The 25,233-nt window shown below is 49.0% G+C and overlaps 1 protein-coding gene across 6 annotated transcripts in view; it reads left to right on the forward strand.

The window, feature by feature from the left end:
• KDM2B (lysine demethylase 2B) overlaps positions 1-25,233 on the forward strand; it is a 112,049-nt gene that overhangs the window by 71,161 nt on the left and 15,655 nt on the right. The window contains exon 1 of one of the 6 annotated variants that reach the window (XM_075534762.1): positions 17,558-17,762. The exons of the other annotated variants lie outside the window; for them this stretch is intronic. Coding sequence (XP_075390877.1) covers positions 17,709-17,762 — 54 coding nt within the window. The 5' untranslated portion in view covers positions 17,558-17,708. Of the gene's footprint in view, positions 1-17,557; positions 17,763-25,233 lie in introns of those variants that run through there. 6 annotated transcript variants of the gene reach the window in all.

The following is a 25,233-nucleotide window of genomic DNA, read 5'->3' on the forward strand; positions in this document are numbered from 1 at the left end:
TCCAGACCACCAATTGCCTCATAGGAGAAAGATGAGGTTGTCTGCTCCCGTAAATGTTTACAACCTCCGAAACTAAACCTACTGCCATCAAGTCTATTCTGATATATAGCAACCATCTAGGATATAGTAGAATTACCCCTGTGGATCATTGAGGCTGTAAATCTTTACAAGCCATAAAACATGATCTTCCTCCCGAAGAGCCCCTGGTAGAGTCAAACTGCTGCTGACCTGGCAGTTAGTAGTCCACCTCGTTACCCATTACCCTCCCAGGGCTCCTCCAGCAGCCCAAAAGGCAGCCTCACTCTGTCTCATATAGAGCTGTGAGTGGTCGTCAACTTGATGGCAGTGGGTTAGCCATATGTGGCTGTTGAGCATTTAAAATAGGGTACATTTTATGGAGCTCGATGAAGAATATGTTGAGAAATAATAGCTTCATATTTTGATACTTTGACTTCATAAAGGTTTCTATGATTCTGTAGCAATATATATGTATATATTTTAATTTAAATAAAATGAGGTGAGTCTGAACTGAGGTATAGCCTATGTCTAAAATAAACGCCGGATTCCAAAGACTTAGAACTGGAAAAAAAGAAAAAGGCTTGTAGAACTCATTAATAAACCACGTATAGAGTTCTCATGTTGAGGTTAGAGTTGCCAGAAAAAAAGCAGGATGCCCAAATCAATCTGAAGTTTGTTTTATTTATATATATTTTTCAATCTGAATTTTAAATGAATGTCCATTTTTCTTAGTGCAAATAAATATGCCAAAACTATTACATGGAACATACTTAAACACAGAAAAATTATTTATTGTTGGTCTGAAATTAAAATGTAATTGAAAACATAAAGAACACAAATAATGACATTACATTATACTTGTGAGGAATGTTGAAATGGCAAACGTTTTGTTACATGTATTTTACACAATTAAAAAACATTTTTGACAAATGTGTGCATAAGCAAATGTGGTGAAGTAAGCTGATGGTGCCTGGCTATCAAAAGATATAGCTCCTGGGGTCTTAAAGGCTTGAAGGTAAACAAGCGGACATCTAGCTCAGAAGCAACAAAGCCCACATGGAAGAAGCACACCAGCCTGTGTGATCACAAGGTGTCAAAGGGATCAGGTATCAGGCATCATCAGAACAAAAAATCATAGCATTGTGAATAAGGAGGAGAGAGTGTAGAGTGGAGACTCAAAGTCCCTCTTTAAACTGGACATCCTTTTACAGAGGGTCGAGGGGAGGAGACAAGCCGGTCAGGATGCAGTGTAGCACGATGAAACATACAACTTTCCTCCAGTTCCTAAATGCTTCCCCACCCCTCCACCCTCTACTCTCAAGATCCCAATTAAAAAAACAACAACAAGATGTTTTTTGAAGCGTCACCTTGAAAAAGAATTGGGCACCCTGCTTGGTAAAATGGAAGGGTCACCTGGAAAGAGGAAGACCATTATTAGCCAGATGGATTGACACAGTGGCTGCGACAATGGGCTCAAACACGATGGCGGTGAGCCTGGCATAGGACTGGGCAGTTCTTCCTTCTGTGGTCCAAAGGTCACTACAGTCCGAGTCCGAGCCGACGCACCCACACCGCACTGCAACACAAGCCCTGCCCAGATTTTCATTTGCTCCATCCGACAGCCTGACTTAAACGGTGATATTTTTTATCTATCGATTACATCAAATAGGTTACTATTAATCTCACCTGTTTGCCATGACTTTGTATAAGGTAGCTACAAGAAAATTAAAAATTGCATACAGGCCTGTAGAGTGCTGTTCCAGATGGAACGTGATTTCTATCTGATTATCTCCTGGGGTGGCATTCCTAAGCGTGAGATTGCAGGCCGGAAGGGCGAGCTTTAATGCTGTCTCGTCAATTCCAAGAAAAAGCACCCAGGTGGCCCAACTGTGAAGCATTGAAGCAGCGAACTGGTGGCGGTTGGAACCCATTTAGCCATCTGCAGGAGGGTTGGAAGTCTGACCCCTTAAAGGTCACTCCTTGCGATCGAAGGGATTCTGACCTGTGGCCAGAGTTGCTGTCACATTTGCCTCTCGCAGAGCGTCTGGTGGGTTCCAACCACCAACCCACTGACCTTTCTTTTCTTTTTTTTTTTCTTTTACATTTTATTAGGTGCTCATACAACTCTTATCACAATCCATACATATATATACATCAATTGTATAAAGCACATCTGTACATTCTTTGCCCTAATCATTTTCTTTTTTTTTTAATTTTAACAATTAGGGGCTCATACAATTCTTATCACAGTTCATACATATACATACATCAATTGTATAAAGCACATCTGTACAGTCTTTGCCCTAATCATTTTTTTCTCTTTTCTTTTTTTACATTTTATTAGGGACTCATACAACTCTATCACCATCCATACATATACATACATCAATTGTATAAAGCACATCCATACATTCCCTGCCCCAATCATTCTCAAGGCATTTGCTCTCCACTTAAGCCCCTTGCATCAGGTCCTCTTTTTTTTTTCCCTCCCTCCCCTTTCCCCCCTCCCTCATGTGCCCTTGGTAATTTATACCTCGTTATTTTGTCATATCTTGCCCTATCCGGAGTCTCCCTTCCCCCCTTCTCTGCTGTCCCTCTCCCAGGGAAGAGGTCACATGTGGATCCTTGTAATCAGTTCCCCCTTTCCAACCCACTCACCCTCCACTCTCCCAGCATCGTCCCTCACACCCTTGGTCCTGAAGGTATCATCCACCCTGGATTCCCTGTACCTCCAGCCCTCATATGTACCCCCACTGACCTTTCAGTTAGCAGTCCACTCCAACAGCACGGCTCCTTTACACGTTTTAGACCAGCAAGAAACGAAATGCACTGCCATCAGGCTAGGTTCGGAGTCTTAGCGAATTTGTAGGACAGAGTGCTAAAGGTTCCTAGCTGTCATCTGTACGGAAACAGACTGCCGTGTGGAGCGGCTGGCGGACTCGCAATTTAAAAATCTTAGCCACCCCACCCACCCCACCCTACCCTATAGTCACCCATTTTTCTCCCGAGACCAAGAAATGGGAAGTTGGCTTCTGGGGGCGTGGCTTGGTGGGGTGAGTGACGTCTGGCTCCATGGTCTGGGCCATCTGGCTCCGCCCCCATCTCACCGCAAGGCTGGTCCCTTCTCTCATTGGCTAAGGCTGTGACTAAGGGGCGTGGGGGGAATGACTGAGTTACTGCACAGGGACCCCAGTGACAACTATGCCTCCCGAAACCCTAGGGTTGTGTTGAAGTCCTTCTGAGTGTCTGGGGTGTAGTAGTCCCTCCCCGCCTCTAGTGCCGCCACAGGTAGGAAGATGACAAAGAACAGCTTGCTAAAGGTCAAGTCTTGTGGGGACTGTCGGATCGATTCTAACAGATAGGGACCCCATATGACAGAGTAGAATGCGCCTAGGTTCTGCTAAACTGTCATCTTTACCCTAGTGATGCCGTGAACTGCTAACCTCAAAGTCGGCGGCTCAATGCTAGCGGCCGCTGGTGGGAGGTGGGTGAGTCTGTGTGCTCCCCTAAAGATGTATAGTCTTGGGAATAGTACGCGGTCATTCTACTCGGTCCTGGACCACGGGGGCTCCTGGGTGCCAATTAAACCAAAGCAAACTTCTCATTCACATCCCGTGCAAGTCACCAATTAAAGTCGACCATGCAGTGGGTCTTAGTCTATTCAGAGTTATGCTACTGTCCCCTTAATTTAAATTTAGAACATTTTCTGTGATCCCCTTATTAGTAGTAACTTCCCGTTCCCTTCCCTCTATCTCTACGATTCTTCTTATTCTGGGCATTTCCTAGGTTGCTTTGGTTAAAGGCTGTTTAGTTGGTTCCGGCTCATAGTGATCCAAGGGACAACAGAAGGAACACCCCCCCCCCCCCGGCCTGTGGACCCTCACCGTTGGGTTCTGTTTGAGCCCATTGTTGCAGCCATTGTGTCGATACACCTCCTTGCAGGCCGTCCTCTTTTTCAGTGCCCTTCTACTTCACCAAGCATGATGTCCTTCTCCAGGGACTGGGCTCTCCCATCAGCATATTGAAAGTATGTGAGACAAAGTCTCGTCATCTTTACTTCTAAGAAGCAGTCTGGCTGTACTTCTGCTAAGACAGATTTGTTGGTTCTTTTAGCAGTCCACGATACATCCGACATTCTAATACAGCGAGTCTTTTTCCTCCTTCTTTCATCATCATTCACCTTTTACATGTTTTTGGAGCGATTGAAATTGCCGTGGCTCAGGTCAGGCGCACCTCAATCCTCAAAGTGACACATTCGCTCTTCAATACTTTAAAGAGGGCTTGGGCAGAAGGTTTGCCCAATGCGAGATGCCGTTTGATCTCTTTTGACTGCTGCTTCCATGAGCGCTCACATTGGATTCGAGTAAAATGAAATCCTAAACAGCTTCCGGCTTTTCCCTGCTCATTATGATATTGTCTGTTGGTCCCGTTGTGAGGATTCTCATTTTCCTTACAGTGAGTTATAATCAATAATGAAAGCTACAGTCTTTGAGCTGTATGAGCAAGTACCTCAAGCCATCTTCTCTTTCAGCAAGCCAGGTTGTCATCTGTATATCACAGGTTGCTAATAATAATAACCTTCCTCCAGTGCTGTGCTGTGTTCTTTTTCATCGAGTCCAGAATCTTGTATTAGCCGCTCAGCATAACGATTGAATAAGCTTGGTGACAGGATACATGTCTGACTGCTTTCCCTCGACATATTTTCAAGGCGCAGCCATGTGGTAGCACGTGTCAGGACTTCATTCCTTTATGCGGTCAGACATGCTGTGCTAGACCTCATGGTATGATTCCATTCATCAGGTGATAGGCTTTTAGATTTTTCCACTTAGGGGCTATTGTGAACCATGCTGCTGTGAATTTTCTATGTCTGCGTTTCTGGGTGGACATCTGGTTTCTGTTTTCTTCGCTTTGGACCGAGGGGTGGAATTGCTGGGTCATAGGGCAACTCCGTGTTTAGCTCTCTGAGGAACTACCAGGCCGCCTGGCGAGCGGCTTCCTGCCAGCAGTGAATGAGCGTTCTACTTTCTGCACATCCTCACCTGCACTTCACAGTTTCATTCGTTTCTGGGGCTTTGATTGTAGTCCTCCAGGTACAGTCTTGAGAAAGATCATGCTCAACAGGAAAGAGATGGGAGTTGCCAAGGATTTCGTCTTGCTTTGGATCCACACTTAATGCCCGTGGCAGCAGCTGTGAAGAAGCCAAAGGACATATTGTGTTGGGCACATCTGTTGTAGGAGACTGCTTTAAAGTCTCGAAGAGCAAAGATGTCACTTTGAGAAGCCAGCTGTGTCCAACTTAAGCGAGGACATAATGTTTGCTAAAGTACCAGGGTGGCTAAAAAGAGGAAGCTGCCTTAGCACAGTGGTGGCAACCAAGGGCTCACACGAACAAGGGTGAGGATGACTCATTCAGCTCCTCCCTGGGGGCCTGCTCTTTGGAAGCTGTGGTGCATGAGGGGACTCCAAAACACAGGAATAAGGAGGCGCGTTGTTGAGTTGAGCCCTTGTCGACCAGAAGTATGGAGACTTCATTTGCTCGTTTGTTTTTAATTGTGTGTTTTCCTGCTGCAAATGGCCGTGAGTCGATTCTGACTGGGAACAATCCTGCGGGACAGACAGAGTAGAAGTGCCCCCTTGGGTCCCCAAGGCTGTCATCTTTACAGGGGTGGACTGCCACGTTTTTCACCCTCAGAGCAGCTGCTGAGTTTGAGCCACGGACCTTTTGGCTAGCAGCCACGCTGCTCACCACTGCGGCACCAGGGCTCCCACAAGGAAAAGACACATCGGATCCGAGCGCTGCATCATTCAGTGTTTATCACAAGTGTGACCCCAAACCAAACTCAAGGTCGTCAAGTCGACTTCGACTCAAGGCGACCCTATAGGACAGGGTACAACTGCCCTGGTGGGTTTCTGAGACTAACGCTTTACAGAGTAGAAAAGCCTCATCTTTCTCCCGAGGAGAAGCTGGTGGTTTCAAACCGTCGACCTAGTGGGGAGCAGCCCAACTCAAACGACGACATCAGGGCTCCTCGGCAAGTATGAAGAGCTGTCAAAAGGCGGAAAAGTCCCATTGTCTCTTAGAAGTCGCGTACAGTTTGGTGATATGGATGACATCCTTCAGGCTGTGCCCTGGATTGCCCCTCCATTATTGGTGTCCACTTGTCCCCTCCCCAGAAGAAGCTCAAGTGTCTGAATGTCGCTGCGTGGGCCTGTAATGAAACCGACCAGTAGCTCCTGAAGAGGGCCTTCCTGAATGCCCCTCCCCGCCTCCAGGCTGGAGGAGTGCTCTGTGCCCTCCAGCCCCTGCTTCTCCACTCCTCACACAATGACTAGCCCTGGAAACTCAAGTGGCAGCCAGGCTGGGCCACTAGAGAGAATAGATTGGGAAACGGGGTGCCTCTCAACCCACCCACTGCTGCGCAGCCCTTTGTGACACAGGCGACCTTGCAGGACAGAGGACAATTGCTCCTGAAGGTTTTCAAGACTCTAAAGTCCATGGGACTGGGCAGAATGAACGTTTGCAAGTGTAATGGTACACAATGGCATACTGGTTGTAAAATAAACAAAAACAACTCAAAAATAAAAATTAATCAAGTCTATGGGAGCAGACTGCCTCCTCTTCTTTCCTCAGAGCAGTTGGTGGATTTGAACCATTCACCAGTACTTAACCTACAATGCCACCAGGGTTCCTTGGAGTGCATCTGGAGGGCCTCTTTCCAGAGGCAGTCGAGGCCTGGTCCCTACCTTCCTCATTTTCCTGCTTGGGAGGGTGTAGGTTGAATTGTCGGTCTAGTTGGGCCAGACCAGTGGTTCTCAACCTTCCTAATGCCGTGACGCTTTCATACAGTTTTTCATGTTACGGTGACTCCCCCAACCATAAAATTATTTTTGTTGCTACTTCATCACTGTCATTTTGCTGCTGTTATAAATTGGGTGACCCCTGTGAAAGGGTCGATCGACCCCCCCCCCCAAGGGATCTCGACCCACAGGTTGAGAACCACTGGGCTAGACTCTAGCCCAACTCCAGAGGTGAACGTGCTAATGATTCTGAGGGCAGAGGGCACAACCTCCCATCAGCTCAGCTTCCTCAGCTCAGCTCTGAGACCATGTCAGGCCCTCCAGACCTCACCACCTGGTCATGGAAGGAAGTGGCCAGGGGGTGGTGGTTCAGAGCTGATCTGTCAGCAGGGAGGAGTGAGCCCAGGGGTGCATGAGGGAGAGGCAGGAGGGCCCATCCGAGGTCTGAAGGTCCCTAATCAGTTCCAGAGAAGGGCTTTGTTCTCTTAAGGGAGGTGGGAGATCAAAGCTAACCATCCTCCAGCCTTAAGGACTCTGGTTAGTAACCCGACCCAACCTCCTGACAGCCTAGGTGGACACCCTTGATCTTTGGGCCCAGCCCCCACCCAATGGGGAGAAAGCTAGAGCAAACCTGGGAACTGGCAGTTAGCAGTCAGTCAGCTACTGACTTCTTCCTCTCCTGTGAACTTTTTAACCCCAGGGGCCAGGAAGTGCTTCGCTGGAGCACCCGCTCCCCTCCCCCTAGCCACACTTGACTGGGCCTCTCACTGCACACCAGGCTGGGAACAAGCACCTTCTTACTGCTGCCCAGCGGGAGGCCCTACCAGAGGGGCTAGTATGCCTCTCTGAGGTCCCCCCTCCAGCTTCCTGCCGTGCAGCAGACCCAGTGATCTCAACCCCCTCACCTGGCTGCGCCCTCACTCTTGTGTCTGTGTGTCCAACTCTGGGGGTTGGGGTGTGGCTGTGAGGCTGTAAGCAGATGCAGCAGGAATTTCAAATACTAGCAGGGTCGCCTCGTGCTAGAAAGGTTTCAGCAGAGCTTCCAGACCAAGACTAGGGAGAAAGGCCTGGCGGTCCACTTCCCCAAATCAGCCGGCGAAAATCTTACAGATAATCACAGAATACCGTCCGGTATCGTGCTGGAAGTTGCACCCCATTCCACTGGGATACACTCCAGACAAGATAGCAGCAAAAGCAGGTTCAAACGTAGATCAGAAACTGGTGAGGGAGAGGACAACATTTTATTCTGCTGGACATGGGTTTGTAGTTCATAGTGAGTTGAGGGATGATTCAAAAGTAACTCAAAACAAAATACGCCTATCCACACGTACTCCCAACTTTTTTGGGGGGCTGGAAAGTGAAGTTCATATGATGTAAAATCTTTCTTTTTGAAAAGTGAACCTATAGTACAGCACATGTTGCCTACGACACCCACGGGGCATTTTCGACGTCACAGTGTTGCGAATGACTACCTCTATCAAAATCCAAGCTACTTCCCTCACCTCACAGGAAGGAAGCCTGATACTGTATTAGCACTCACGTCTCCATCCCTCAGGCAGCAATCCCAGGCAGCCACTCGTGTGCTTTCGGTCTCACCTCCTCTGGAAATTGTGCCCTGTGTGGCTTGTTTTGTCTGACTTGCTTCACTTAGTGGAATGTCCTACCACGTCCCAGAACGCGATTCCTTTTTATCGCTGAGCCGTATTCCGTTTAATGGGTTACCACATTCTGCTTCTCCGCTCCTCTGTCCGTGGACACGTGGTTGTTTCCACTTCTTCCCTTTTGTGCACAGTACTGCAGACGACTGAATGTCTTTTTACTTCTCTTTCGACCTCCCTCCTGTCTTTCCAAAAAGCTCTGGGGGGTGAGGGGGGCGGTGGTTAAGTGTGTGGCTGCTAACCAGAAAATTGGCAGTTTGAACTTACTAGCTACTCCATGGGAGCAAGACATGGCAATGTGTTTCCATACAGCCTTGGAAACCCTATGGAATCATTCTAATCTACCCCATAGGGCGCCGCCACCTGGGAATCAACTCCACAGCCAGGGGGGTGATATTTTGGCATCATTATCCCATGTGCATGTGACAGTCAGTCGTTGAATATGGAAGACCAAGGGAGAATCGATGCATTTGAACGGTGATGCTGGCTAAGGAATATGGAAAGTGCCACGAGCTGCCAAATCTGTCTTGGAAGAAGTACAGCCAGAATGCTGTTTAGAGGCAAGGATAGCAAGACTTCATTACGTACTTTGGACACGTGATCAGAAGAGACCAGTCGCTGGAGGGCATAATGCTTGGTAGAGTAGAGGGGCAGCAGAAAAAGGAAGATGATGGACACCGTGTTTGCCACAATGGATTCAAACCTAAGAACAGTGGTCGGGGTGGTGCAGGATTGGGCAGTGCTTCATTCATTGGACAGGGGATCCTATGAGGTGGAACCTGCTGGAAGGTACCTAACAGCATCTGTTTTATCCTTCCCCTTTGAGTCACCTTTGGATTCTGTCTTCTCTCTCTCTTTAAGAAAAAAATAATTATTGTTTAGGTGAAAGTTTACACAGCAAACTAGTTTCTTGTTTAACAATTTGTATACAAATAGTTCCAGGACACTGGTTACATTTTTACAATGTTTCCAACATTTTCATTCCCATTCTGTTGGTTTTGTTCCCAGAAGTCTAACTTCCCTGCCTCCTTCTTCTCATCTTTGCTTTGGGGTTAATGCTGACCTTCCGACCCCATCACATTGCTTATTTGGGGGTGCACAGCAAGCAGGACTGATAACTGTTTATTTGATAAGTCAATGTATTGTTGGATGAAAGGTGACCCCGAGAGTAACTTCAGTTCCAGGTTCAAGGAATATTTTAGGGTGGTCGTCTTGAGGGTCCCTCTAGCCTTTATTAGTTCAGTAAGTCTGGTCTTTTTAGGAATTAAACTTTTGTTGTATATTTTTTTACCCTTCTCTCTATGTGACGTTCTATGACATCCCTGGTCAGTACAGTCAGTAGCGGTAGCCGGGCACCATCTATTCTGGACCAGTTTCTTCTTGGAGCCTTGGTTTTTTTTTCATTTTCTTCTGGCCCATACAAGTAGAGATCGATAGTTATATCTTAGATGGCTGCTTGCAAGCTTTTTAAGACATAAGGTGCTACTCCGCAAACAGTAATGTAGAATATTGTCCTTATGAGTGTGTTATGCCCATTGACTGCATTGTCCCATGACAACTGTAGTCCCACGCCTTCAAACCCAGCAAACCATTCCTGGGGGCTGTTTGAGTCTAAGGTTTTGTATTCCGGTGAAGAATGCAGCCTGGGAAAACACAGGGGAAGTTCCACTCTGACCTATTGGGTCTCTATAGGGTCAGAATCGACTTGGCAATGAGAAGAGATGCTATAACTGTTCCTCCTATGTGCTGTACTATATGTATATGAATACATATTCACACATACATGTTTATACATATACCTACAGATAGATCTATGGAAGCACACTCATAAACGCTCATGTTCTTTCCTTTACACATATATGCGTACGTATCTACCTATGTAACCACACATTTATTTTTGATTGTTGTTACTGTTTTTGTCTTCTCTTTTGAGTTCAAGTTTATATCAGCTTAAATCTTCTCTCTCCAAACTCCTTCTTTGGAGGACGGGGAGATAAACAGGAATCAAGATGACAGAATCACAGCGGTCCTGGTGACAGGACGGACTTACTGCTGGCAGTTTGCATAAAATTAAAAACGAAGCTTGATGCTGTCGAACAGGTGTTACAAAGTTGTGTTCCCTGGGATCTTCTTGGCTGTCATTTTCCAGTAACGGTTCTCCAGGCCTTTCTTACGTGGCATCACTGGGTGGGTTTCAGCTGCCCGCTTTTTCAGGATAGTAGTCCAGGGTTGGGCTGTTATCCACAAGGTTGGCAGCTCTCAACCACCAGCGAGTCTGTGGTGGAACACTGGGGCTTTCTTCTTGCATACAGAGTTATAGTCTAGGATACTCACAGGGCAGTTGTACCCTGCCCTCTAGGGTCACTGTGAGTCAGTAGGGACTCAATGGCAGTGAGAGTCGAGGGCAAACCTTTTGCCCCACCCTGGCTGTCACCTACAGTCACTCTTTGAACCTGAGTGGCATCCAGGTGAGCCTTGAGTTACTATTTGTCTTTATGCACAAATTCCTCTGACTGCATTTTATCAGGAAAAACAACTCGGATAGATGGTCTATTTTTTGCCTTTCAACAGTGGGGAGAGCCTAAAAAGAGTAGACAGAAAGGGTGGATTGCATTAGGCACCAGCCCTTCCGTGTCAGGGCTGTCCTTTCTGTCCCTTCCTTTGTGCTGGGTGCCATTGTGATCCCATGTGACACAGTAGACCTTTCTTATTGGGTTTTCTTGGCTCTAAACCATTTTTTTTTGTTATAAGCAAAATTACTCTGGTTTTGGTGGACATTTACATAGCCAAATTTGTTCCGACGTTTGACACAATTTTGACACAATGGTTCAGTGATGTTGGTTACATCTTTCACTGTGTATCAGCTCTTTGGTTATTTCCGCCCTAGGTCTTCCTCTTGTCTGAAATCTTTCTGGCAACAGATTGCCAGGCTTTTCTTCTGAGGAGCCTCTGATTCAAACTTCCAGTTGCTTCCATTCACAGCCAAGTGCCTAAACATTGGACCACCAGGTTTTCAAAAGGGCACCCCTTGCGCCAGGAGGGCGCCAGCCACACTTTGGCCTGGCTACCAAGAGAATCTTGTCTCTTTCCCTGCTCAGACCTTCTGGAAAATAATGCTCCCAAGCTTCAGCCCTGACCTTGGCGCCTGGGTACCAGGGTTGGACCACTCTCCACAACCTGACTGCATCCCTTCCCTGCCACTAAGGTGGTAAAGCCTGGACGCCCTGCCCGCCCTTCTGTCACCTCAGCATGTTGCCTGGTCCTGACCCGTGAGGTAGCTGGGACCTTATAAGACCCTTGCATGCACAAGAAGGTCCATACCTGAGGCCTCATGACATGGCAGGCAAACTGGAGAGTGAAATGACACCCAGTGAGAAAGCAGAGGGCGGGTGATGAATGTGACTGAGGACCCCTTGGTCCTCCAGATTGCCCTACTGGATCTGCTTTGGTGGGTGGGGGTGTTGAGCTCTCTTTCTAAGAGAAAACTCTTGGCTAAGTGGAGGGGGTAAGAGTTCCTTCATTTGTTGTTGGCTAGCGTCTAGCTCTCAATGTAAACAAAATCAAAATCCTCACAAATGGACCAATAGCTAACCTCATGATTCAAGGAGAAAAGATGCTAAGTGGCCAAGGGTTTCATCTTGCTGGGATCCACAGTCAAGGCTCATGGAAGCAGCAGTCAAGAGTTCAAGCGACACATTGCATTAGGTAAATCTGCTGCACAAGACCTTTAAAGTGTTAGAAAGCATGGGTGGCACTAAGGTACTTAGTGCCATGATATTTTCTTCACCTCTTACTCTTACACCTGTGACGGTTGGACATTGAGTAAGACCAAAGAAAAGTCGATGCATTTGAAGTATGGTGATAATAAAAACTATTGAAAATACCATGGGCTTCCCCTTGCCCCCCTAAAAAAGGGCCAACAAATCCATCTTGCAATAAGTACAGCCAGCATGCTCCTTCAGGGCTAGGATGGTGTCTCCTGTACTTTGGCCGTATTCTCAGGAGAGTCCCTGGAGAAGGACATCGTGCTTGATAAAGTAGAGGTAGATTGAAAAAGAAGAAGGCTTTCGAGGAGATGGATTGACACAGTGGCTGCAACGATGGCCTTAAACGTAATCATTGTGAGGATGGCGTAGGGACAGGCTGGTGTTTTCATTCCGCTGTACAAATGGTCACTATGAGTTGGCACTGACACTCGATGAGATAACACCTAACAACAGCCATCTAGCTGCTCCCAGTTCACGGTGGTCCCTTGCACTGCAGAGCGAGATGCTGCGTGCTCTTACTGAGTCCTCAGGATGGGTTAGAGATCTTGTGATCTGTCGTGTGCTCTGGTTTTTGGAAGTCAATGGCTAGGCTGTCCTTTCTGGTCTGTCTTAGTCTGGAATTACTCCTGAAACGTGTTTAGCATCAGAAAAGCATGCAAATCTCCATCTTGGCTACCCATGAAGCGCATTGGCTTGAAATCAAACCCAGGTTTCCTGCATGGAGGGTGAGAATTCTCCCCATGAACAACCATTCCCCTGTTTAGGCCTCAGGATCAGTTAAGGATCCGGTTGAGAGAGAGAAGGGGGTGATCTAGGTCAATGTACAATATGAATGCTGAGTTTTAAGGGAGCAATTCTACTGCATAAGGGGAGGTTCGATTGGTGATGTATGTGAAGGCCTGCACACTACGAATATGAAATAAATGTTAGATAATTGCTTGCTTAAGTCAACTGAAGGAAATGTGATCGAGGGGAATGAAGGAGTTGGAGCTTTTTGTAAGTGTTAGAAGGCATTTTGGAGGGACCTACTACCACCCTCAAAAGCTCTGGTGGCTTAGTGGGTTACTCATTCAGTCTTCAACTACAAGGTCAGCTGTTTGAAACCACCAGCTGTCTGTGAGAGAAAGATGAAGCTTTCTTCTGTAAAGATTTCCAGTCTTAGAAACACAGACTAGGGTCACAGTGAGTAGGAATCAACTCAATGGCAATGAGAGACTACCATCAAGAAAGAAGAGCTGGGAGCAGAGCATGTCCTTTGGGCCCAGGGTCCCTGTGCTGGAAAACTCCGAGACCCAGGGGAAGATTGATGGCAAGGACTTCCTCCAAAGTCCACACAGAAAACCTGTCCTTGGAGCCCGTCACCTGGGTTTAGATTTCTAGCCTTCTAAACTGTGAGAGAATAAATTTCACTGTGTTTTAAATCTAAACCCCTGATGTCCTGGTTCCACAATCCCCCTGCCAGACAGAATGAATGCATCCTGTTTATTAAGTTCATACCTATCCACCTTGGAAATGGATTTGAACAGAAAATACAGAGTTTACACAGCCTTGTAATGAACAGTTCATTCTTTTTCTTTGTAACTCATAGTGTTTCACTGGGATTATTACACCGGCCTTGCCTCTGGGCAAAGGCTTTGGAGTGGAGTGCTTATGAACCAAGATTCAGGGCTCTGACTGCCTCAGGGGTCAAATCCTAGTTTCTTCACTCCCCTCAAGGCAGTGTGTGTCCATTGCTTCATCTGTAAAATGGGATGAGCAATGATGCTTACTGTGGGGCTCTGGAGGGGGCATGAATGAGATAATGTCTACAGCACATTCTTTCAGCCTGGGGCCCTTAAATGTGCTCAGTCGATATATATATATATATATATATATATATTTTTTTTTTTTTTTTTGCTCAGTCAATATTAAGAGCTGCCTTGGAGTCCTTGCTGATTCATCGTGACCCCGAGTGCACAGAGTAGAGATGCTCCACAGGGTTTACATGGCTCTGACCTTTTGGGATCAGATTACCAGGCCTTTCCTCCTCAGCACCTCTGGGTGGACTCAGAACGGCCATGCTTCCGGTTCATAGCTAAGCACTTAATCATTTATGACCACCAAGGTCTTTTTAATAGATTTTAGCTATTATGTCCTGGACAATAGCAATATAACATATGAGTATATTGAACAATATCATTAGTGTCACATGGAAGTAAAATTTTGTCGCTGACAATTCAACAAAGGCTAATTCACAAAAGGTTGCAGCGATATGTTGATAGAGATCCAAGCGATATTCAGAAGACATGGAGCCAGGCATATTCTAACTGATGTAGCTGGCTCTTGGCTGGAAGCAGAGAATAAGGACTATCACAGACGAATCGATGCTATCCCACAGACTGCCAGAAAAATGAACAAATCTGCCCCGGAGCTAGTGTGGCCATTCTCAAGAACTGTACCAGTCTCATGTTGTTCTTTCAACGTGTTATCAGAAGGGACCAGCTTCTGCATGTCCGAGTTATCTGGAAGCTTTAACAGGAATTTGTGTTCTCACAGTTAAGAGGCTAGCAGTGTAAATTCAGGGTGCTGAGTGTGGAGCAAGGCCCTCTCTGTGTGTCTACTCTGGAAGAAGGACCTTGCTCTCGGCGCTTCTGCTCCTGAGCCATCTTCATATGGCTGGGCATCTCTCCTCCCTTATCTCTTTTTCTAGTTCAAGGGAGATTAGGCCACAAAGCACACTAATCCTGCTGCTGCTAACCCAACACAATCATCCCGTTCCCAAAAGGGATTGTAACTATAGGTACACACACACACACACACACACACACACACACACACACACACACACACACACACACACACGATCTCACTGTCATTGCGTAATTCTGACTCATGGACAGGGTAGAACTGTCCTGGTGTGTTTCCTGAGAAACTGTAGCTCCTTTTGGTAGAAAGTCCTGTCATTCTCCCAAGGATCAGCTGGTGGATTTGAACTGCCGACCTTGTGGATAGCAGCCCAATGAATAACCACTATGCCATCAGGGCTCCTTTTGAGAGCTACGATTCAGCCTATAACACTGGATAAGGTCCTCATGCTTGGTGCAGTAGAGGGTCATTGGAAAAGAGCCAGGCCCTCCGTGTGGCACAGTGGCAGCAAACTTGGGCTGAAATTTTAACAACTGCGAGGATGGCACAAGAGTGGGCAGTATATTGTTCTGAGTGCCCTACATAAGATCACAATGGGTTGGAACCAACTTGGTGGCACAGAACCACAACACTGCCTGGAACTTCGAGTCGTTTGCAATGTAAGGGTCCCTCCTCATCATGAAAGCTGCCCCTAATGGTCTTAGGTCACTACTTCCTCCCCCCTGAAAGGAAGATGGGTCCGAAATAAATGGCATGAAATAAATAATGGAAGGAAGGAGCTGGTGGCTGACATGAAGTTTATCTTAGCGTTAGCTTCTGATCATGCATGCTTTCCCCTTCCAGTTTGAGCCCAGAAAATTGAGACCCGTGTCTTAACTTCCTGCAACAAAGAGGGGAGCTTTGGAGAGTTCGCAAAAGAAATCACCCCCCTAACGCAAAACACAAAGACATCTTCCCCAAAGACCATTCTAAATACACTTGGCCTTTTGACAAGTGATGGGTAGAAACCTTCCAGAAATAGTTCTGCCTCCAGACTCTCCACTTGACCTGGCCCTGGGGCCCTACGTAGTCTTTGAACAAGTATAGTTGAAGTGAAAGCATCGTTATCAATCCCTTTTCTTTTTTAAGATGCTTTTCTACTGGATCAGATCACACTTTCAGTCCAGATACCATAGTCTTTAAGAAGCTGAGACTTTAGAGATGGGATTGCCTGTTTGCTAATTTGTAGCTGGTAACGTGTATGGGTTGTGAAAAATATGAGAGGCTAAAGAAGCCCTGGCGGCCTAATAGTTATGAGTTATAAGGTCAACAGTTCAAACCCATCAACTGCTCTGTGGGAAAAAGATGAGGCTCCCATAAAGATTAGTCTTAGAAACCCTATAGCAGTGAGTTTGGGACTTTGGGTTGGAAGGAAACACAGAATATCTTCATTTCAGTAAAGAAAGAGTTGCCTAGGGATTTTTCTGAGGGCATATACATTTCAGACAGCCTTCAAGGTCCGTGGCTGCTGCTGACTGACTCCCCGCTGTTACCTCTTGGGTTTTATTCACAGGGGTTCCACACGTGTTGCTTTCCTCAGTTCTCTCAGTCCTCACCTGGAGAGTCTGGGGCCAGTGGCAGGGCGTGGCTAATGGGCTGGGTGGGTGGGGAAAAACTGTGTCCCTTAGCGCGTGTCTGCATTCATCTACCATCTTGGACATTCTTAGTTAGATGCTTGCTTTGCCAGCTGCCCCGCCATGTCCTGCTGTTCTTTCAGCTTGAGTTTAACAATGGCTTTGATGCGGATGACAGCGCGAGGGGCTCCTTGGAGAAGTGCCTGGTTTTCTCTTTTAAAGACTCTCAATTTGGATTTCTAGTAATGATTTTCTGCTGGCACGCCTGCTGTAGTGTTGTGCACGAGGAACCTTTGCAGGTTAAGAATTTAGAAACCTATACCTTCTGGGCAAACTCAGGTGCTAGTTTTCCGGGAGAACTGGGTTCTGCCAGTTGCGGGCCCCCAACTCCTTCCAAGGTCGATTCCTGGGTACCGTTCCAGGTTGGAGAGGGGGGGTGGCGCTCAGGGGAGGGCTTTCTCTCTGGCAGCCTCCAAGTCAGGCTGCTACAGCAGGAGTGGAAGTGGACTCCCTCTATCAGGGAAGGCACTTCGGGAGGGCAGCGTCCGGAGGACGAACGAACCCAACCAGTCGTGCCTGGGGAACCTGGGGCCCCACACGGTGTCCAGGCCAGCTGGCCTGAAAGCCCCGGATGGGGGGCTCCCAGATCGGCAGACGCTGGTCCTGTTCCCGAAGCCGGTGCTACCCTTGTGCGTGGCGCTGCCGTGCGCCCTAGGGTTCTCTGGAGATGCCTTATAGGACCGCACAAAAGACCCCACCCCAGTCCCGAGCGTGCATTTCCTGTCGCCGCGCCGGCGTGCAGCCACCCGTGTGCATCCCGCGGCGCCGGCCGGGCGGGGCGCGGGCACGCCCCCACCCCTGTCCCGCGCGCTAGCCCTGGCCGCCCGGAGTGCCCTCCCCCGTGTCACCGGAGGCCGCGCTCCCTTTGTGTGAGGCTTGGGCGCCGCGGCCGCGCCATTGGCCTGCAGGCCGGGGGCCAGCCCCTTCCTGGCCGCCTCATGCATATGTATGAACGCGGCCGCCCCGCCCCCGCGCCCCGCCCGCCCCCTCCAGCGCGGGCGTGCGAGGCGCGCGGCGCTCCCTCCTCGCGGCGGCGGGGCCGAGCGAGCCCGAGCCAGGGCGCCGAGCCTGCTCACGGCGGGCGGCGGCGGCAGCGGCAGCGGCAGCGGCAGCAGCGGCGGCGGCGCTCAGCCATGTCAGCGCGCCCGAGCCGGGGCCCACCATGAGCCATGGCCATGTCCGTGAGCGCGGAGGACGACGACTATGAATCGGAGCCGGACCAGGTCGGCGGCCGGGTGGGGGTGAGACAGGACCGCTGCCGCCCGCCTGACGCGCCCGGCGGCCGCGACGCCGCGCTGAGGAGAAAGTTTTGCAGCCGCCGCCGGCGAAGCCGCCGGGGCCGACCGGGCAGGCGGGCGGCGCAGAGGCACGGGGCCGGGGAGGGGGCGTGTGCGGGCGGCCCGGCGCCGCGAGGACAATGTGGCCGCCGGGCGCCGCGTAGGGCCTCGCCGTCGGGCGGGCCTGCGGGGCCGGGCCACGGCCGCGGGCGAGAGGTGGCGCAGGGCGCGCCTCGCCTCCCCGCGCCCCGGCCCGGGCCCGCGCGTGCCGCCGCCGCCGCCTCCCGGCTCGCCGAGGTGCCCCGGGACCCGCGGCCTCCGGGCGGGTGTCGCGGCGCGGCCCGAGTGGGCGCAGGCCCGTGGGCCCGACGGCAGGCTTTTGTCTGCGCGCCGCCCGGCCGCCGTGACCGCGGGCAGGAAGGGGGCGAGCCCCGGGCGGCCGGGAAGCCGGAACCGGGCGAGTTCGCGCGGCGGCGGTGGGGAGTCGCGACCCCGGGCGGCCGGCTTGGCCTGCGCTGCGCTGCGCTGCGCCGCGCCGGGGAGGAAGGCACCCTCTCCCGGGACCGGGGGAGAAATGCGCGTAAAACAAAGCCCGGAGCGCGCTCGCGTCGTGGAGGGATTCCGGCGGGCTCGCGGCTCGGAAGCGGGGCGAGCTAGTGGAGGCGCCCGTAAGTAACCTGCCGGAGGCGACGGGAAGCAGGATGCGGAGCGGGGCGCCCTGGGGCCCGGCCGTGCCGGGCGCTGACGCCGACGTCCGCAGGAGCTGTTTCCCTGGTGAAGTGGAGCTAGCTGCTCCGGACCGTTCAGGCTGAGCCAGAGCAACGTTTTCCCCGCACAGCCCGCGAGGCGGCACGGAGGAAGTGCTGCAGAGGCGGCTGTCAGGTTGTTTGATGAAGTGGCTTGGTGTTCCAAATGGAGTCAAAGTTAGGGTTTGGGTTTTGGGTTTTTTCATTCTTCTTAGTGATATTGGGTATCTTTCGGGGTCCAAGTGTTAGCCGGGCCCCACTGCGCCTTGTGAGTTGGGTTAACCCGGTCACGGTGCAGGTGGTTTGCATGTGGAACTTTGACATGGGGCAAGTGTCAGCTACCAAATGCTTGCTGCTTCCCAGTACCTAATCGCTGCCAATAGTTCACCACTTCTGTGGCATCCTGGGGTTCAGAGCCTTGGTGTTGCAGGCTTGGGGTTCCTGCTACGTGATGTGGATGTGTGTTGACTTAGTCACACCCTATGGCCTCTGATGGCTGAAATCTCGCACACTGCATGAGACAAGACAGAAGATGCTTTTAGGCCTGAAACATTTTGGGGTCCTGTACTTCCATCCAGAGAGGACGCTGTAAGCCAGATTTTGTTCATCTTCTGTCCGCCAGTGGTAGCACTTCAGAAGTTTGCCGTGGAAGCTCAAGAGGGTTATTTCCCCTAAGCCACAGGAGGAAGACAGCAAGCTGTCCCAGCAAAAATGGCTGTCACAGAAAGTACCTTGCACTTAGGGACATTGCTTCTTAACTCTTTTCACCATTCTCAGCCCTGGGTTTTTGGTTGGTTTTTTTTTTTTAATGATTATTAAGAGAATTTTATTGGGGCTCATATAACAACCCATATGTCAATTTTATCAAGCATATTTGTACATATGTTGCCATCAGACTTTTCTAGACATTTACTTTCTTTTGAGCCCTTGAGATCAGCTCTTCTTTTTTCCCTCCCTCTCCACCCTCCCAGTCCTGGGGGTTTTTGACCCAAGAAGGGTGATTTCTTTAAATCATTTTACTGGGGTCTCATACAGCTCTTATCACAATCCATACATACATCAATTATATAAAGCGCATTTGTATATTCGTTGCCCTCATTCTCAGAATATTTGCTCTCCAGAAGGGTGATTTCTTATAACCACAAAACTATTTGCATTTTCCAAATGATAGTGTCTACCAAATAAGTCTATTTGAAGGAGGGCTGAATGACCTCCTGCCTCTGCCCCCGCCCTCTCTTGAAGGTATGCTTACCCACCTGCTGGGTGAAAGACACAGCCTGAGGCCTTGTTGGGAAGTTTCTGTTGTTTGTTCCTCCCAGTCCACCTCTTCCCCACACATACCTCCCCAACCCCCATCAGACTGAAGGGACAGACTGGCAGTGGACATCTCCCTCCCATCCCACCTGTAATAAACTACTTCAGGTTTTCTTAGACCAGGTGCCCCAGATTTCCCACAACAGCCCAGATGCCAATGCTTTATGACCTCAAGTGCTTCTTTTCTGTCTCTAGTCAGCTTTGCTCCCACTTTGAGTGGGTGCCATCCAAGAAGGGTTCTTTTTCTATGTACTGTTTTGGTTTTTTTACTCAGTGAAGTGAAAGTAACTTGGTTGTCTTCCAACCTACCCCCCTCCTTTTGCGATATAAAAATGATTGCAGGCATACTTTCTTTTATTGTGCTCCACTTTATTGCAATTAATATTTCATTTATCACAAATTGAAGGCTTGTGGCAACCCTAGGTTGAGCAAGTCTTTTGACACCATTTTTCCAACAGCAGGTGCTCACGTCTGTCACACTTTTGCCCTTCTCATATGCACACTTGGTAGAGGACCAGACCCAAACTCATTGCCATCGAGTCAGTGCTGACTCATAGCACCCCTTGTGGGGTTCCGTCATAGCACCCCCTGTGGGGTTCCGAGACTGTTACTGTTTACGGCAGTAGAAAGGCAGTCGTTCTCCCTTAGAGCTGGCTGGCGATTTCGAACTGCCAATCATGCAGATGGCAGCCCAACTCATAACCACTACACCACCAAGGCCCCTCTCAAAGAGTGCAGTGTTGTATAAACATAACTTTTCTGTGCCCTGGGAAACCAAAACATTGTGTGCCCCGTTTGATGGTGCTATTTACTTCATTGGAGTTGTCAGGAACAGGCCTGCCTATACTGCTTGCTAAAAATACCGTTAGTCATAATTGTGGACTTGTCGAGAAGAAAGCTGCTCAGAAATGATGCAGAACATAACTATGGTGTTGTCCATTATAGTGCTTAAGACAAGGGACCCTGAACCTTCCTGAAATGTTATGCTCGAGTTTGATGACTTGGTGCCCATGTACATTTTTCTGGGAAAAGGTCCTTGGCTTTCCTCAGACTCTCCAGAGGCCCTCCTCTCTCGAGCTTTCCTGTAGCTCCTGTGTTTTTGCTCTTCTTACTCCTTGCCCTCAGTATGTAAACAAAGCAGAGCCCTCCCTGGAGTCTACGGCTGGTTTGCGTGGGGAAAGAGGCCTGCAGTACCGGGGAAATAGGGCTTTTCTTGGAGTATCCATTTTATGCTGGGAGGTTTGGGTATAAGACAAAATACTGATGCTGATTCGAAAGTGCTGGGCATTCGAGTGCAACATTGGTGCTGCCAGCGGTTCCAGGCTGATTGGGAGCTGCTGTAGTTACCCTTCACCCGCTTCCGTGTTAGGGGTAGTTGGCTAGAAAGCTGAGAACTGTCTTAATTGTAAAAACCAAGCCTCCTTTGCCTTTTTCTTGTCACTTGTCTTCTCTTGATCGTGGGAACTCTTCAGAGACCCCTTCCAGACTCTCTTTCCTGGCTTTTGTGATGCCCATAGCCCCTTGCTACTTTTCCTGCCTCTGGCTACTCTCCCAGCTGCCTGGTTTTAGCCTCTGGGTACTGCCCAGGAACCTCTTTTCCCTCTGCTTGCCCCCTCTGGCCAGCCTCATGGAGAGAACTCCCTTTACCACCTCTGTGAAGTTGTTTCCCACTTGTGGGTCTCAGCTCTGGCCCCATCTGCTTGCTGAACACCTGCCTTGAGTTCATGCTCCCTCTGACCCAGAGTGTCCGTAATGGAGGCCTTCTCTCCCCTCTCATTCCTTCTTCCATCACCCAAGCCAGAAACCTCAAGAGTCTTTTGGGACTCTTCCGATTTAACAATATATTCCTCCTTAGTTAGTTCCTCACGTCTTATGTTCATTTGGCTTTGAAAACACTTTCTGAATCCATCTCCTTCTCCATCCCTTCTATTCATGCTCTAACTCATGTTCACAATCTTGTACCTGAGCAGGGTTCTGAAAGCTCATGGAAAAATTCCATTATCTTACCATTCCATTTTCCATGAAGCCCCCTCATATTCTAGCTCCTCTCTCGTTTTCGTCTTGGGCCATCCTCCCACCCCAAACTGATCTACTCTCCAATCTGTTGCCAGAATCCCATTATTGCGCACCTGCAAGTAAAGTCTTGGAATTCTCTTTCAGGGTAAAGACTTCTATGTGGCAGGAGGCCCTGCAGAAACAGAGTCCTGCCCCCCTCAAAGCCATTCATTCAGCAGCCCTGTCAGACAGTTGCCGTTTCCTTGCGTGTTTGTAGTTTCACATCTCTATCTCACTGGGCCTTCTGTCTAGAATCCCCACCCCCCCTGGCCCCACCTAACCCTGGCCTGTGGAGTCCCACTCTCCCTCCCAGTCATGACGTCCTCTGTTTGCTGACCCTTTTCTAAGCCTCCCTTCCCAGTGAGGTGAGGTACTTTGTCTGGGTCACCACTTCAGGGTCCAGGCATTGGAGCTTTAACCTGGGATCCTACCTCACTTCTCCAGTGATTGGCAGTGTGTTGGTGCTGTTGGGGGTCTATTTGGCCCCCAACTCATGGCTAACCCTGTGTGTGACAACCAGATCCTGCCCATTACCAGGGACTTGGTTGCGGATTGGAGCATTGAGTTCCATAGGCAAGTTGATGGCCAGCCGTCTTCCTAGACTTCAGTCTTCCTAGTCCTTCGTCTAGCAGCTCCGCTGAAACTGTTCGGCTTCCTAGAAATAAGCTACTAGGCGAATGATGTGGCGTAGTGGCTCATATGAACCACATAGGCTGGGAATAGAATCCAAGTCACCCCAATGCATGGGAGGAAATTACTTAACTACTCTGTGCCTCGTTTTTTTTATCATTTGTAAATTGAAATGATAGTTTTAGATCATGGGTAATTGAGAAGAATGGTGAGCACTTAGTAAGCCTTCCATAAACTGTCATGTTGTGTTTCCTTAGTGTGGTACACGTCTTTCTCCCCCAGACTGTAATGACTTAGGAAGCACATCTCTGTCACCTGTCACCGACTGTGGTAGACACTTAATCAGTACGGACACTAGGATGGGAGAGCAGCGGTGGTTCTGTGGGAGAATTCTCATCTTAACACAAGAACCGGATTTGCTTCCTGGCCAGGGCACCTAGTGTCCTCTGTCAGTGACGTGGAGGTGTTGTTGTGCGGAGCTTCCGGATTATGGTGGACTAGGAAGAAAGGCTTGGCGATCTTAGGATCTGCTTAGGTAAATCAGCCAGTGGACCACAGCAGTCCTGTCCACGGCCAATCAGCTCTACACACTGGGGTGGGTGGTAAATGTGGGTCACCAGTGAAGGCACTTGCTCTATTGGCTAATGATGTTGAACATCTTTTTGGTTATTGTTGTTGAACGTCTTTTTATGTGTTTATTTGCCACTTACATATCTTCATTGGAGAAACATCCGGTCCATTGCCTTTCTTTATTGTCCATCTTTTAAATGACATTGGTTGTCTTTTTATCATTGAGTGAGAGTTTTTTATACAGGCACTGGTCAGATACTATCTTTTGTGTGTTGACTCCTTTTATCTGTGGGCTTTGTACTTGTTAGTGCGCTCCATGGATATGAAGTCCAGCTTAGCTTTTTCGTTTCATCGTTTGGAATTTGGGTATCACATCTAAGAAACCATTGCTGAATCTAAAGTCATGAAGACTTACACCTATGCTTTCTTCTATGAATTGTGTAGCTTTAGCTCTTAAGTTTGGGGTCTCGGTTTCATTTTGTGTTAATTTGTGGATTTGATGGGAGGTCAGGATACATCCCATTCTTTTGCTGGTGAATGTCCAGTTGTGCTAGCTCCTTTGTTGAAAAAACTATTCTTTGCCCACTGAAAGCGCACCTGGCTTACGTTAAACGGTTTAGGGTGCTTGATTGCTAACCTGAAGGTTGGAGGTTTGCGTCCATCCAGAGGCAGCACTGAAAATGCTAGTGGTGCTTTGGCCACTCATGGGAACCTGGGGGTGGGGGTCTAGTCAGCAGGGACTTGATGGCAACAGGGTCTTAGTTTTTTTCACTGATTTCTCTAATGATTGGTCTTGGCATCTTGGTCAAAAATCAGTTGACCACATGTTTCACTCTCAATTCTGTTTCATTGATCTAGATGTCTTCCTTGTTTACTGTCACTGCGTAGCAAAATTTGGAATTGGGAAGTGTGAGTCTTCCAACTTCTGCTTTTTCATGATTGCTTTGGCTATTTAGGGTATATGAGCTTTAGGATCAGCGAGTGCATTTCTGTTATTAAAAACAAACAAGCAAACAAAAAGCCCCTGGGATTTTAATAGGGATTGCATTGAATCTGTAGATAACTTTTGGGACATACCGCCATCTCAACAATATTAATTCTTCCAATCTGTGAACATGTGATGTCTTTCCATTTATTTAGGTTAATCTCAGTAGATGTAATCCCAGTAATTGAGAGAGGAGGATGGAGGAGTTCCACTCGTGACCCTTCTTAAAGCACCGTATCTTGTATGTCGGAAGGCACTTAGTAAAGGACTCCTGGGATGAGTGAGCTAACCATTCCCTTGATGAGTTGCCAGTAGCGGGAAAACAGTGGGAATACCATCTTTGTGTGGTCTCCATATTTTCCTCACCAGATGGAAGTGAGGACCCTGGGCTGGTGAAATCAGTGGGTGGCCTTCGGGTGGGGAGGCTGGTTTAAGAGGAAGTCACGGGGTCCGTGGTTCCCTTTGCTGAGCAGAACCCCTCGTGTGCAAACAGGCGGAGGAGATTCTGGTTTACTCACAAGGGACGGAGCGGGCGCTGGTTGGGGTGTGGGGAGCTTTAGGTATCATGGGAGAGAGACCTGGACAGGAGCTTTGTGCCCGGATGAGAGTGCTTTAGCTTGTTCACTTTCCTTCTTATTACCTTGTGCCTTCAGTGTGCCTTCTTTCCATTGCCCTGTTTCCTGGTTGCTTCCTCTGAATCTCTGTTGGGCTTTTCTGTAGAAATCCACCTCTTAGCTGTTGATTGTGGCTGTGCTTTTTCACCAGGATCTTGCATTTCAAGTGGACAGGCCGGGTGGCAGGAATGTGTCTAGCTTGCTCTGCCGGCAGGGAGAAGGGCTGAGGGGAGGTCTTTGGAGGCAGAGGCTTCCTGCCCATTTCTTTGGCTGTGGCACTGCTCTCTCACTTTCCAGGATGTCTCCGCTGCTATGGAAGTCCAGACCGATTTGGGTTTTTCCATAAGCTGGGACTCACTTTGGAAAGCATGGGAGGTGATATCTCTGTGAACTTAACTGGTGAGATTGTCCCATTTTCTCCTTCCCTGTCCTTGCCAGGGCCTTTCCTCGGCCAGTTATACCCGGCATCCGGAGTGGGAAGAGGGAACTGGCTCAGGATCGTT

This window comes from Tenrec ecaudatus, chromosome 16, assembly GCF_050624435.1.
Source record: "Tenrec ecaudatus isolate mTenEca1 chromosome 16, mTenEca1.hap1, whole genome shotgun sequence".
NCBI lineage: Eukaryota > Metazoa > Chordata > Mammalia > Afrosoricida > Tenrecidae > Tenrec > Tenrec ecaudatus.